This window comes from Sinohyriopsis cumingii, chromosome 1 (assembly GCF_028554795.1).
Source record: "Sinohyriopsis cumingii isolate HCF-2022 chromosome 1, ASM2855479v2, whole genome shotgun sequence".
Taxonomy (NCBI): domain Eukaryota; kingdom Metazoa; phylum Mollusca; class Bivalvia; order Unionida; family Unionidae; genus Sinohyriopsis; species Sinohyriopsis cumingii.
In genome coordinates, this window is record NC_142961.1 from 79,458,017 (window position 1) to 79,474,019 (window position 16,003).

Consider the following 16,003-nt stretch of genomic DNA (forward strand, 5'->3'; position numbering starts at 1 on the left):
TTCTTTGTGACATCTCAGGGTATCACTGATAGAATCAACATTTTAATAAATAATTGGTACAATCTGTAATCATTTTTAAAATCATGGCCTCTGCTCCTTCGCACTTTACATTTCATCTCTTTTTTTAAACGTAATGCTTTGTTTGATCCATTATCGTCAAAATAATATGAGAGTACAACCTCTGTTAGTATTGACTGGACGTCGGGATGGAATGAATAGTGACCAGAATCATTTGGGACAGTACGATAGTGCTAACGTTTAACCGTATCTTATACATCAAGCAGTTTAAAAAAGAGTGACAACCAGAGAAGTACACGCTTATGCACGATGCACGTGCAGTGTTCTTCAAGGATACACTTAACTTCTACAAATGTGGTTTTGATGGCATGTGAAAAAATGTTTGAATGAAACAATTATTACAAGTAACACTGCATGGTACGTTTCTGCTGATTCCCAGTAGATTAAATCTCGCTCCCTCCCCCCTCCCATCTCTCTCTCTCTCTCTCTCTCTCTCTCTCTCTCTCTCGTGCAGACGAATCAATTACAATTTACAAGGTGTACAGAATAAATACATAGATGTTTCTTTGTTCTCCCAAACGGAAGGATGAAGTCTTCTTCATAAGAAACTATATGTGAGACATATTTTAAAACTATATGTAGGCATCCTATATTATGAAAATAATAACGGCAATCTTTCTACGTATTTTATGTATAAATTAACACAAAGCTTCATATAGAACTGTGTAGTTCTAGAGCATCCACAGCTGAGAGTGCGACACAGTGCCCGGTTGCTCACAAATATTTGCGAGTTTGAGTCGAGTGTCTAAAGTGAATAAAGCAGAGTATAAGCAATTTTGTGTTATTGTTAAAGTGGCTCTCATTTTTCATGGCTATATAATGAGACAGAGAACTATTGATTCAGAGTACTTAATTGGAAATGGCATTGGTTGCGGTAATATAGATCGCACATAGTAGTACACTGCGACAATCCCATCACATAACAAACAGCGGTATAAGTGGGTCGGACTTTGACGACAAACCTGTTATATCCCATTTCAGACTTTATGACTTGCGTGCTCACCCGCAATATAATATGATTTATTTCACGCAATATCGAGGTAGAGTCACACTATACAGGCAGTTGTCAACTTGATTTGTTGCTTTCAACAGAGCGGTATTTGTTTGAATTAGCCACACGATCAGTGAGGCCCTTTCCTAGCTTTAGCAATTAACTGGCAGAAAGATAAGAAGAATTATATTTTGAGAGCTGAATATAGTTGAAAGTGAATAGAAACATTACCACTCGATTCGGAAGGGGATATTTAAATGGTCATTCAAGGAGTGATGAGAAATTTGAAAGGTGCAGGAGTAATTGTCACTTCAGATATCAACGCAAACGAAAATCTATCCACTCAGTGATCGTGCGATAATTGTTTTGCTATAATTTGATTTGTATTTGGGAGAGAAAAAAAAAACACAGACCATCTACATTATTTGACAAATCAAAGGAAAGATTAATTTAAAGAGACACATTCTTTCCTGGAGTTTTCCTCTAACAAATATTATCTCGGTAGCATTTAAAAAGACCCGAAGTAGTTGAAGTGTTTTATACGTCTACATGAGATTCCATGTTTGAGTTGTATATTTTGCCTGGCAGCATTCGTATTAAAAACGTGAAATTTGATTCTTTCTTGTTCTGTGCAGAACTAAATCAATAGCGTGATACTCAGGAAATAAGATTAATACATATTGCAGTCATATAGCAATCGATTAGTCAATATACATTGGTTGCGGATTGGAAGATGCTTCGCAAGGCTCTGACCACTTCCAGCGAATCCTCGAGTCAAGATAGAAAGATGTCAAGGCAGGATCCTAAATCGTCGTCTTCTGATGCAAGTGTGAGAAAAGAGATCACCATGCAGTCTCAGGGTGCTGTAAAGCCTAGTTTTGCGCAAGTTGGGAAGGGTCCTTCATTAATTGGGCTGCTAGCCTCCAAGAGATTTGCCAAAAAAATGACCAGCCGGTTTCTATCCGGACGTACAGGTAGCATGAATGACTCGTCTCGAATTTCCAGCATACAAAAAGAGCCCTCTTATAGGCTGGAGCCCCACCAGAAGTTTAACACAGAGAAAGCACAGGCTGTTGTGAAAGAAGTTCTGGAGGGACGATTGGAAGGGTTTAAATATCATTCCAAATTCTGTGCCAACATGTCCAAGACTTTGAGCGATGAAATCAAGGACAGGATAAAGAAACTTCAATTTGATCGTTACAAGATTGTTGTAATGACATACATCGGAGAGAATAAAGGTGAATCTTTACTGATCACAAGCAGAGGTGTATGGGATGCAAAGCTGGATGGCTATGCGACATATACATACTCAACCTCAACCTTCTTTTGTACCGCAACAGTATACTGTCTGTACAATGAATAGAACACACACTTTCTTTTTATAACTGTGGATATTATAACTCTATGGAAGAAGGAAATGGTTGTACTATTTTTATGCATAGGATGCAAAAGCATTACCACCTAAAGGGAAATGCCAAAAAGAACCCTCTTGAAGTTTAACCAGTAAGCACGTGTATCAGTAAATGTGTATACGTAACTTGGTTTATCGTTTGACACAAAACAATAAGCTCATGCGGGTTTTTCTACTACGAGTGTAACAACATACCGAACTTGATTCAAGCAACCATTGTCACTTATGTTCCTGTAATTGGGAGATATGTATGTCAATAGTGAAATGAGTTTTGTTCTTTTTTTTCTTGCGATCTATGCTAGTTTCCGCATTGTTTACCTCAGTTTTCAGAGGGCAGACGGTCCGAATACAGAAAGGTGAAACATTATAGGTAATAAAAGGCACACTTCAAGCGTTCGGATTTTAATTTATCAGCAATTTAATTTATCTAACGATGAGAAGCATTGACTGGACACAATTTGGGATAAGACATGTAGCAATTATTACACCTTTATTAAATAAATTTGTAATACCATATGCAGTGAGGTGGCTTCAAATACAGGCAAGTAGTTTCTTTAATTTTATGACTGATAATGCTGATCGTTTCCAGATAGAATAAAATATCTTGCGACAAATCTGCCTGTTATTACTTCGATATAAACACCATATAATTTTTATTTTTGCTGGAATACTGAATTTCTTGATATATGGCAATATTGAAAATGACATAAACCAATGAAATACAATCAATAAATATGCTTTAATAGCTGATTATGTACATAAATTTAGTGACCAATTAAAAAAAAATACTAACATGCATACGTGTTAAGCTTTTGTGCATGAAAATATCTGAAAATTGTTATGTCTTCCCATACATCGTCTATTATCAGTTAGACATTTATGTAAATGTACACAAGCCGGAGAAATTTGTTATTATAGAAATAATTCTATGACAGGCTTCAGGTTGAATAATTTAACCTGTTTGTGCGTATGTGAACTATTCACTTTTGTCTATCAAAAACAGACCAATCTTTTATTTATTCATTTATAATTACCTTTGTACCATGGAGACTAATGAACGAACGTGAACATTATGGGCACGGTTTGCAAACTTTATAACAGTTTTATTACATATTTTGATTTTATAACTACATTTCTTTGACCAAAGCGAGCATATTACTCCCTGTTTATAGGACTAGTTTAAGTGACCAAAGCGGTTATACTACCCTCTGTTTCTAGGTTAAGTTCGAGTGCTATATCATTAGTTTTCCGTATATGTGTGTTCGTTCTTTGTAACGATCACTCTGCCGTATGGTAAGGATTTTATCTACCTTGACTTACATGTTCATATATGAAGAACGTGCAAACTATTTTAATTCTCCCGTCATAGGCATACAATGTTGGTCAGTTCCGTTCGTCCCAACAAGTCTCGTCCCGTTCCGTCCTTCGTGAATATTGTTCTAGCTCAGTAACTGGTTGAAATCCTTTGTTGATAAAAAACATAAAATAGTTTTAAAAAGGACAAAAATTTAGAATAAAATTGGCATGCGGTTTTATGTTAAAAGGACTAAAGCAAAATTGATATGTCGTCATTCTCTGACAATATGTAATGGAATTGTAACCTCTATTTGACTCTGAATTTTGCTTTCACGGCATCATAACATATAATTCTATTTCTAGTGTAAACTCTGAATTTCGTCAGTTGAGTAGAGTGGCTGTGCATTTCGAATACATTTAATTCCACGCGATTATGACTGACTTTACCACTTTAAAAACGTCCATTTGTTATTGACAATTAAGGCATAGTTTGCTACTGAAACTATTAATTTTAATATTGTGGGAGTATCGTAAAAAAATAAACGCCCGCTTGATTATAACCTATAAAAAATCGAAAAAGAAATAATGTATTTGTCGCAAAGAAATGTAATACAATATTATTTATACTTTCATCCCAATGATGATTTTTACAGGATGTATTACAAAATCTTGTCTACAAAGTGACGGAATGTCTACATTTTGATGGCCAAACACGATATAAATGTGAGGTTTTTATGAATTACTATCGTATTGCGAAATGTATCGGCTCTTGAAATAAATAAATAAATAAATGCTATTGTATTGTACCAGTTACCAAATGTGACTAAAAGTACAGATGGTACAAATATCGGTACCAACGAGAAACTATTTTTTAAATAAAAAAATATAGGGGTTAGCTCAGAACTTCGGAGCATTCAGAAATATATTTTACCAAGGCAAGTGCATTTGACCACACAGCCACCTGGGGTCCCTACCTCTGCTAAACCCAATATAGGATTAGGAATTTTGCTCCCAAACAAATCCTCTCTCAAGCGAAAAATGTACATTCTTAATCAGTAACGAATCTTAATAAAATGACACTAATGGAATCTAAATTACCATATTTATTATTTTTTTTATCCATTGGTTTTGATTATTATCCCCGTAATAGGTTGACCACAGGGTTGGGGAACACCATGCCAGGGCCATTTTACAAACATTTCTGGTCATCATATAATCAAGGGACAATAAATATGCTGTGCATGAAAATAAATGGACTCCCACCCGTCGCATTCATACATATTGCACGCCGTCATTTTTTTAAACACAATTTTGACATATAAACACAATTTTACAGAGTTAGGTGAGACAGACTATTTTATCGTTGCATTCCATAAAAAGAAGACCCAAATAAAGACAATCAATTGCTAGAAATAAACTGATTCTTACACAGGTTACATATTCCTTACTGAGGTCCATTGTTTGAAGAAGTTTGTCCCCTTATTTGTATTTAATTTAGTATTGTATTTTCAACGTTCTTATGCTTTCAACTATTTGCTTGAAAGAATGAACGGATGGATTCTGAAAGTGTAAATAAAATCGTTAGCCTAAATAAACAAGAAATGACATAAAATGTCCATTTGTTCACTTCCTTAATTTGTTTTGAAAAACTACAATATAAGGTGCAACATGTTTAATAACATTGTACAAAACTTAGAAGTAATATCAGATTCGCAGAAAATGTGTTCAGTTCGTTCATTCTCACTCTTAAGTACATTTTGCCGTCGTCTAATGTTAATTATGTTCAAAAACGTACTGGAAACAATTATGCTATTAATTAATTTGAAATTGGAAGAGATCAATATGGTATCCTTAGTACAAGTTTTCCCCGACTATAAATCTCCTTTCACTTCTTACCACATGTTTATATTCAATACATGCACCCAATTTTCTTGCTTATCAGTTTATTGCCTCTTCACCTTTACCTGGGTTAGATGAAAGGTCCTTGCCAAGGAGAGAGAGAGAGAGAGAGAGTTTGAGTTTATGTGGGTTTGTTCGTATTCAATCTTTTATTTATTGTCATTATACATGTATTGCCCTTGTTAGGGGGAGATATATATGACGATTTGTTCACCCAAAAAACATGTCTTGCTTTGGGTTAATAAAATTCCTATCATCTCAATAACAAGGGCAACAAATATAGCGTCTAATCTCAAGTAGTTATAACATGAAGCACTGACGTCTCAACATTTGATCCATTAGTTTAAGTGCTGTAAGCTTCAGGTGTCGGCAATAAAATGGGGATGAGTATTGTGTATCTCGTTAAGCACTCAAACTGAAGTTAAAGTCAAACGGGACATGTAGTCGTGTTGTACAGACTTCTGCAGTAATATATGTCAATTTGTCTAGTTTGATGTTATTGCGATTATTCTGTGTATTTCGTTTGTTTAAGCATTCAGTATTAATTCCAAGATCACCACGTAACCGCCAGAGGAAATACATGCGACAAAGAAAAGAAAAAAAAATGTTACAGCACGTGGGCATTTTTAGACGAGGCTAACCAATGGATCATTTCGCTGACCAAGGTTGCCGATTGATGTAGAACAAATTGGATCAACAAACCTCTCATACAATAGAGTGCACGCAGGATTGACTGTCATGCGCTATAATGTCACGATGAAAGCGCCGCGTGTTGGAAATTATTTGAATTATTCTGCACTAGTTATGATTAAATTTTAGACACGTTGTTCTCTTGTTTTTGCCCAACCCCAGTTTATAATCGAACACCCTCCTCCTTTAATTCAAGTCGAGAAAGAAACTTCGAATGTAATTTGCCGCCATTATACTCATATTCCGTACTATTTTGTTAAAGAGGCACAATTGGAACACTGACATCCCGACCCAGAACACAATTTTATTATATATTCTCTACATAGATTTCATTTCCAGATCATCACTAAGACCTTTTTACTCACTGAACACTGTCACCGAAATACACATCTACAACCACACCATAAGCTCATATTCTAAAGAATAAACAATTACCTTTAATTCCATACCAAGCATGCCTAAATCTAATTCTTGTGTCACCACCAAAAGGAGACAGGAAGAAATGTTCTAAAAATAGACTGGGACTACAATCATGGGCACTGTACTGGACTATTGTGATCTGATTACATCCATTTCTGGCACAACATTTTGGGGTTACATTTCGCCTCAGTTGAAACACCAAAACCCATCAAATGTATTTGTATTCCCACAACTCTGAGTACTTCTTCACCTGATGGAAATGAACAAGTGATGTTCTAATTGCCCAGTTTAGTACCCACCTGCCAATACAAAGGTCCATAACGACTGATAATTTTTACATACGGGCTACAAGCTTGACACTCATATCTGGCTAGTGAAAACATTTGGTTTACTCAGGTCTTATTCTTAATCTTGCTTTACTAGAGTCTAATTTTGTCATGGTAGTGCTCTACAGATATTATGAACTTCTGAGAGAGTGGTGATGTATGTCATTAGTTGTGATTTGGACCACTTTGGCTATTTACGAAACAAGTATTGACTGAGAATTAACAAATGATCAAACTATTATTTGTTTCTCATTTATACCTTCCTGGTTAATCCTACAGTCCATCAAATTGTCGATATAGCCAAGTTAGGCAATATAATTTTTTTTGCAAAGAAAATTTCTGGCAAACAAAATTAATGAGTATTATGTAAATTACTGTGTTGACATACATCTAGGGTATATTTTTGTCTTGCAGAAATAGCTAAGGTAGCTAAGAGAGACAGTGACATTAAAGTAGCTCTGAACTTAAATCTCACTGGCAGATCTTGATAAAAAAAAACGCAGAGGATGTTCTGATTGAAGGTGGATATTATGCAACAACCAGGAATGAATATACTTTGGGAAAATTATATTACTAATAAATTTTAGAATGACAATTAATATTTTGTTTAAGGTCAGTAAACGTGCCCACAAAACACTTGAGGGACTAACCATTATAAATTTGGGGGTGGGGATGGAATTTTATTGACAAGGACATTAAAATCATAAATAGCTTTAAACATTCATGCTCTTATATATTGAAAAAAAGAACATAGATCGATTGTATTGGTATATCAGTGACTGATCAAAAACTGATAGAAAAGTGTCAAAGAACTATTCTGGATAGGTTTTTGGATCGGTATTAAATATTTTCTTTTACAGATAAAATAGTATTTCACATAATCTGTATTAAAATAAAGATAAAGTTACAAAATTTGTTTTACAGATGCAACACGAGTGCTGTGAACTACATATTAAGTACCAGTTTGAAATAAATACTTTTCTGTGTCAATAACTGAAAACACAGAAACCACTATACTTCATTCAGTAAACTGACCTTTGACCTTAAATCAATAGGCTTCTCCCCAACGGCATTAAGAAAGTTAGGTTCAGGTCTGCGATTTAAAACTACTGTTACTATACCTAAACAATTTTTCACAGCAATCCTGGCCTTTGCCCCCAAATTGAGGGTATTTCTCCATACTCCAAGTGCAAGTCATCCACAAAGTTTGGTAACTGTAGATCAGGGGTGGGCAAACTATGGCCCATGGGCCGCATGCGGCCTGCCAAGGACTTTCATGCGGCCCGCCAAGGGTTTTCATGCAGCCTAGGAACAAGTCATCATTCGCACCAACTCTGTTTATGTTACTGTTTATCAAATAAATGTGCTTCTTTTGAAGTTTAACTTTAAGTTTTCAAATCTTAACAACATATTAACAACTGAAAATCAGATGTTATTTAGAAAAACCTTTTGCTTTTGCTATTTCAAATATTAATTATTTTGCTTAATGAAATATGCGGCCCGCGATAAGGTGTAAATTTGTGTATGCGGCACTTGCACTGGAAAGTTTGCCCACCTCTGCTGTAGATGATGGAAAATTCAAATTTTTCTAGGCAAACCATTTTTCCTTCTTTTGTCTCATTGGCCTTTAACTTTTGACCCCAAAAATATAGGATCCTTCCTTAGTTCAGATGAAGTCACCCACAAAGTTTCTTCTTTGAGTCATAGTGATGTTGACCTTTTACCCACAATCCTCAATCATTAGGGTTCTTCCTTACACCAAATGCAATCATCCACAAAGTTTCGTAAATGTAAATTGTGGACGACTTGAATTATTATGCAGCAATGAAATCTGGCAATACATGGTTGGATAGATATTACAAAATATGGTCTGCCTTGTGGCAGGCATTTAAAAACACTGTATATACCAAAACAATTTTTGTAAAAACTCTTTTTTTTCTTACTGGATTGTTCTAACCATAAATGACTTGTAAAAATGAAGTCATTTGTGATTGGTTCACAAAATATGAAGCTCAAAAGTTTGTGGACTCCTAGGGCTTCTACAGAAGTGAAACAGCAACATTCTGTAATTAAGTAATTCTCTTGCTATATATAGACCCAAATGGTCTAACAATTATTGTGTGATGTAGTTTTGATATGAAAGCTAAGGCAGACAATTTTGGCTCTACTTTACATTGTCTTAAATTGGTATGTACTTAATTCTGACCAACTTCTGCCATTTTAAATTTTCTTCAACTGTAATTTTGTCGAAATGAAATTTTTTGACACTTTGTTTTAATAATTTATGAACTGAGGCATTTGCAATTTCAAAACCGCAAAGTATTATTTAATTTTCAGCTCAGATAGATATAAAAATGGATAGTTAACTAGATAGCTAGCTAGCTAGTTGGATAGACAGATAATAATCATTCGAGATTGAGACAGCACTAATTTAAGACTGAGATGTTTACATTTACACAAGATGTTTTCAAAGTATGAAAGTAAATACAAAATATGTCTAGTCTCATTAAAAATATTCTAAAAACAAAAAGAAGTAAAGCATCTGGTTTAAAACTTTTTTTTTTACGTGCTCAGCACATGACTATGTATTTTGAGACTCACATTAACACAGTCATGTAGAAAAAACATAGGATGATATGAATGGTCACTACAGAAAATGTAAAGGATGGAGTTTTCCATCACAAAAGTTCCACAAGAAGGGGGAAATATTAAAATCACCTTTGTTAAATGAGGCCCCAATTCACACACAAACTGACTTATAACATGTAAAGTATAAAAGATAATTGCTTAGATATTGTTTTAATTACCAAAGAGTGTCCAGCATGAAGAAAGTAGTGCAAGCATAAAAGCAAAAGAGCTAATTCCTTAATTTTCAGAATAAGTAAAATATGAAGAATAAGAGGCCCAAGAAGGCCTGAGAAAACTCACCTATTTAACTTAAGCCCAAAACTAAATTTGAACAGCAACTGGTCAGGTAATCTGACCTGCAAGGTGTAAAGCTAGATGATTCTAAATTTAATCATATATGATGGTTTTCTTTTCTTTCATTTTTAAAAGGTTAATAATAATTATATTTCAAAGTCAATCAGCATTATTTACACAAAATCAAAAGGCCATATTTCCGGATATTGTCTATTAGGGTCACAGTCTCTTAAAACAATGCTTAGAATTTGTTTAAAGTTTTGTTTTGGTTTTTGAAATTGTTGTAATATTTGCAGATCAGTAACATTTATAACAGCTTGAAAGAGCTCGATGCAAAGATGTTCTCCCTGAAATTAAATTCTGCTGAGCAGTTTTTTGAGACAAACTCATTTAAAGATATTCTTTTATTTACATGTATATTTATATTAATGGTTGTCACATGCATATCAAGGATTGGTATTACTTTTAAAGACGGATAGGTCTCAGTGCAAAATAATATTTTACAGACTGAGTCTAAATGATTGTTGTTTGTTTTGAAACTGAAAACAGTAAGTGTTGACTGATACAGCACCTGATGTACAAATTACAAATAAGCAGTGCCACCATACCATAAGCTCATCTGCCTTTACAGGATGTATTATACATAAATAATTTCACTATTTTTGTTTCAAATCTCTCAAAGATAAAAAGTTGTGAAGACAAAGCCTGATTGGGAGGCATCCACATACAGTGTTCCCTCCTCTAATTGCACCCTGATAGATAACTTGTGAACTAACCCACTAATAACTTGGAGGCAGGGTGGATTTTTATTATTATTTTACAAAATATGCCCAGACTGATCAGACAGGGGCTGAACCTGCACCCTTTCAACTGTCGAGTCTGGCATGCAAACTGTTTAGCCACCACAAAAGAAACTATCTAAATATTTTTAAGGCTTTATGAATCGATAGCAATGAAGATGAAATTTCATTAGAATGTTGTGCTTATACATGTCCTTGAAAATGCAAAGAACAAGCAGACTGTTAAAAACTGTCTCATAACCTTTAATAACCATATAGTTAGTGCACTAACACAAGTGTTAATCAGTATTAGTTATTAAATGTGTACATAAAAATAAATAAACTGTCAGTTAATTTATTTACATGTATTTACATATTAACATGAAGACAAACACAAAGGAAATACAACGGCAAAAACCCCAAAAGTCAAATCTAGTTAACACCATTCTGATTCAGCCAGCTGGATTGGCAAAACATACAAGCCATCTGTCTCTCTGTGTAAGGAAATATGTTTTGTTAAGCAGACCTGCCAATCCTGACGAGTCCGTCTCAGTAAGGCAGTTTTTCTTTTTCCGTAAGATTGACCAGTTTTCAGTAAGGTGTAACAAAATATCAATAACTGTTATTGTAAAGCTGGAAAATGTAATTAAAAGTTTAACACATCAACGATAAACATTATGTTCAACTGAAAAGTTTGTAAAGTATGCGTAGACTTTATTTACCACTAGTACAGTTGCACAAACTCTAGTTCCTAACCCTATGCAGCTCAATGGCTTATTGATATCTCTCAACTTGACATAATTCTTGGAAATTTGTTTCCAGTTCACATGATGATGGCAATCATATTTCCCGCCACAAGTCATACTCAAAAATTGGCACATGATGTCCAATAAATGTAACTGTGTCCTTTCCAGCTTTTATTCAAAAGAATCTGAATGCTCCTTTTTATTCTTCTGTGTTGATTATTAACACTTTTCAAAAAGCTTATTTTCCCTTTCATCTTAAACATGCATCACTTTCTGGATGCCATTTTAAAAAATTCTATAATCAACAATTTGACCATGCAGACACTTAGCATGAACAAATAGGCGTAGTTTAAAGTGTCTGGGGTGCTGCTGTAAAGTTAGTCTGGTTCCCTGACTAATTTCACTAATTCTAAGATGAAACCCCCGATCTAAATAAAACAAGGATGAACCAATTATCTGGATTTTTTGGTAATGATCATTTTTCTGTAGTTTTTGGTAGTATGCCTAAGTTCATATTTTAAGGGTAATTGACGTAAGACTTACAACAAAATTGTAAGAGTTGGCAGGTCTGGTTAAGTAATACTAAAAACTGAGAACTCTGTTCATCTTCAATTCAAATAATTATAAATAATCCTACTGCTGGAATGATGAAACTGGCCAGAATATGTAAGAAATGTACATATAACCTTCAATTTTATTGAACTTATACTGACTACATTTTAAATAAACTTGACAAAAATGTTATTAAAAGACATAGCTTTTAATGTGTTACGTTATTTTTACTGACATGATCCTGAGTGTGAATACTTGAAATCTTAAAGCTATTTAACTCTGTGGAAAGTCCAAGGTTTTATTATTTTATCTGCCTTTGTATGGTAACTAGAATAACATGTAGTAGTGACAGGTGCATTGTAGAAAGCTTCACTCTTTATAATTTGCCCAGTGTTCCTTAAATAAAATAACTTCCGCTCGAAAACCAAAAGTTTGGAGACAGGCAATCAAGGACCATAACTCTTCCTAACAATGATGCAGAAATCCACCTCATTTAGTGTCTCATCAATATAAGGTGCATACTAGAAAGCAATTAGAGGCTATGACTCTTCAAAATGATACCATAAGAATCTTAAAATGAAACTCATTCAATATCTGATCAACATAAAACTGCAAGTCAAATCCTTTTTACGAAGAAAGGTTAGCAAAGTTATGCTTCAGAAATGAAATTCAGGAGGAGGGCAATCAAGTGGTAGTAACTTGTATACTCATAAAAATGAAAACGTAGAATACTGGAGATCAACTTGCTCAAAGTCCCATCAATCTGAAGCCACATGCTAAATCTGGTTAAAATCCAACATATTCTGGTGATGTCTTCCAGAAACCAAATTATGAGAATCAGCAATCAAGGGACCATAACTGTTGTAATGAGAAAAACCCAACATAAGGCATATGTAAGTGTATAAAACAATATGTATTATCATCAACTGCATCAAATATGTTCAACAGTTCTGGAGTTATGCAAGTTACACCCAACATACCATGTCAAGATACAAAGTTAATTGTCAAGGGCCATAACCTCATATAAAATTTTATTGATATGACAAAACCCATATAAGTCTTATTTAGGGCTATAAGAAAATGTCTGTACCAAACTGCACTAGAATATGTTGAATGGTTCCTGAGCTATGTTTGCTATAAGGACTGGATGTAGTGGAAATGTAATACCCATAAAAAGGGCAATAACTCTGTCAAATATAGCTCTGAAAAGACAGAACCTTTGAAAGGTGCATCTAGATGCAATATTTTATTCACCTACCAAAATGGTATCCAGTTTTGTGCATGTATTGCAGAACTATGCTGGTTACAAGTAATGACTCATGAATATATGAAGTTATTTGTTAAGGGCCATATTTACATGTAATAAGCAATTCAACAACCAAATGGCACTCAGTTATGCCAAATGTTATTTAGTTATGTGTAATAAGCAATTCAACAACCAAATGGCACTCAGTTATGCCAAATGTTATTTAGTTATGTGTAAGGGCTGCTGAGCTATGCTTGTTACAAATAGTGTGAACAGACAGACTCATGAAATAAGCTGATTACCACAGACATAAATGACATGATACGGGGCAGTAATTTAATCTCTGGCAAACATCATTACTGTATTTAGATTTTAGTCCCATGGAACTGTAGCATTCTCTCACTGATTCATGCAGGTCAAACATCATCAATGTGTTCCAGTTATCCATGAATCACTGAAGACCACTTTGATTATAACTTCAAAAGTATGCAAGCTGTGTTAGCCAGCTTACAAATTTGTTCAATACATGAAAATCTGTTTATTTACATGCATTAAGTGAAAATCTGTTTAATTATCAGTTGTAAATGCCTGCAGTCCTGTAATGGCACGTCCCAAGATCAAGGCATGAATATCATGGGTTCCTGTTAGAAAGAGAAAAGTAAATAAATGAGAAAATGTGGCCAGCATATACATGCAAAATAAAATCTAGACATTTTCTTAAAATTCTTAAGACTATGTTTTCACTATAATATGTATGGTATCAAGGGCATGGGCCAATAAGGCAACATGTATTTATTCTGCTATCCAGCTATACCACATAACATCAATTTTCAGTGCTTGTCATCAGATAGGACAAAAGTTGTAACATTTTGAGTTTTGATAATTTGAGCTTGTTAGAAATTGTCCCCTGTCCTGCCAAGATGTGTGCATGGATACAGAAAGACTTGTTGATGGTTTCATACATAGACAGTTGTATTTATGAAATATACTCTGATGTGATAGGCATCATGAAATGAAAGTGTGACTGGTCAATGGATGGGTGACTGTGTGAGCAGGCAATGAATCATAATGTTAAAATGACTGCAAAAGAGGACTTATTAATAGTGAAGGCACATTTATACACCTAGTCTAATATGTGTACCAGTTTTGTATAGATATTGTAAACATGTCTGGAATCTTGCCTCAGAGAGGAAACTGAATGAGCTGACAAAATTATTGAACAAAATTATTAAAAATATTGAATCTAATGTTAGGAGTAAAATGTTTCTTTGATAATAACTTTGTGATCATAATACTTTAGGAGTATGACTACTACCTTGCAAATATACACCCTCCCAAGTTAACCTTTAGCTACAAGAAAAGCCAAAAGTCATCTGCTCACATAGGAAGTTAGACTAGAGTGATCTTCCCTTGGATACAGGGACAGGCACCACATCCCATCAGTACTCCAATTACTGCTGGAGTGGAAAGCACTTTCTACCAGCAGGATGTAACTGTGGGGAGGTTATCAGAGTGTATCTGTATTGTGATTGGGTAAGTGAAAGAAACATGTTTTACTTTAGTTTCTTTTCAAAATATGGTACCCAGTCATAATACATTAGGAGAATATATAAGTGCAGGAGGTAGTTACATCCCTTTACCCTAAAGAAGGCCTAGTCTCCCAAGGAATGTGAAGCAGCTTCCAACTTGATAGAAATATACAAACTTAAGCAGTGTCTCCACATGCCCAGACCCCCTCCCCCAAATCCAGTTGAAATCAATAGGTCATATTATTAAGAATCTGCCAAACTCACTGAATGCTTTTGAAGTATTCTGTCCAGGTAGCTGAATGCCACATATGTGTAGAAGGTCCTGAAGTGTGTGTGTGTGTGTGTGTGTGTGTGTGTGTGTGTGTGTGTGTGTGAGATTTTTAAGCTAGCTTTAACAATTTTTCAGTCATAACGCTATGATGTCTGCAGTGTGGCAGTTTATAGTGATGTCTGGCACTTGGGCATCATGCTGCAGACATGTAGCATTATGTCCCATGCAGCCACGGGACATAATTCTGTCCATTATTTTTGTGAAGTCCCAAGGATTGATGTTGTGTCAAAAAGGATGAACTGAAATATTATATTGCTGAAAGTTAACCTCAGTAATTTCCTGGAGGCCTTGTGTATTGGAATGTGGAGCTTGCATTTTGCACATACAGACTTACAGCAAAGTGACCTGAATTACGTTTAGAACCAGTATCAATCAACATCTCCATTCTGGACCATGTTGCCCACATGAAAATCTAGTTGGAGCTCAGGTCTATGATTGGCCAAAGTGTGTCTATAGCTTTGGATGCTAGGAACAGTTTTGAATAAAAACCCAGCGTCTTTGTGTTTCAAACAATCTCTACCACCCTTTGTCCCAAGTGAGTGACTTTCCTTTTTGCAGAATGTTGGACCTGAAAGGATCTTTTGGGACATCTATGGCAGTGGGGTCCTGGATGGTGAAGGAAGGGAACTGAATGTAACATGAAGCTCTTCCAAGACAACTTAAAGGATCTACAGATAACTAGGGCAAAGTCTTTCCCATTCTATAGCAAAGTAAAGTCTTCCACTCAGCAAACTATATGACAAGGGTTGCATGAGCATGTCATTTTGTGCATGAAGGATGCTTGAAT

At 34.9% G+C, this 16,003-nt stretch overlaps 2 protein-coding genes across 2 annotated transcripts in view; one reads left to right on the top strand and one right to left on the bottom strand.

The window, feature by feature from the left end:
- Positions 1–996: 996 nt before the first annotated feature.
- Positions 997–3,276, top strand: LOC149807191 (dynein light chain 2A-like). The gene has a single exon (XM_089935178.1). It carries the CDS (start codon positions 1,803–1,805, stop codon positions 2,430–2,432), a length of 630 nt encoding a protein of 209 aa, XP_089791304.1. The 5' UTR covers positions 997–1,802; the 3' UTR covers positions 2,433–3,276.
- A 7,784-nt stretch (positions 3,277–11,060) lies between these two features.
- LOC149807192 (glutaryl-CoA dehydrogenase, mitochondrial-like) overlaps positions 11,061–16,003 on the bottom strand; it is a 39,274-nt gene continuing 34,331 nt past the window's right edge. Inside the window, exon 11 of the mRNA XM_089963383.1 lies at positions 11,061–13,997. Within this exon, the coding sequence (XP_089819509.1) occupies positions 13,924–13,997 (74 nt within the window). The 3' untranslated portion in view covers positions 11,061–13,923. The remainder of the gene's footprint in view (positions 13,998–16,003) is intronic.

What these genes read in the sequence shown, in the direction of transcription:
- LOC149807191 (XM_089935178.1), top strand. Translation starts at nt 1,803, where the DNA reads ATGCTTCGCAAGGCTCTGACCACTTCCAGCGAATCCTCGAGTCAAGAT.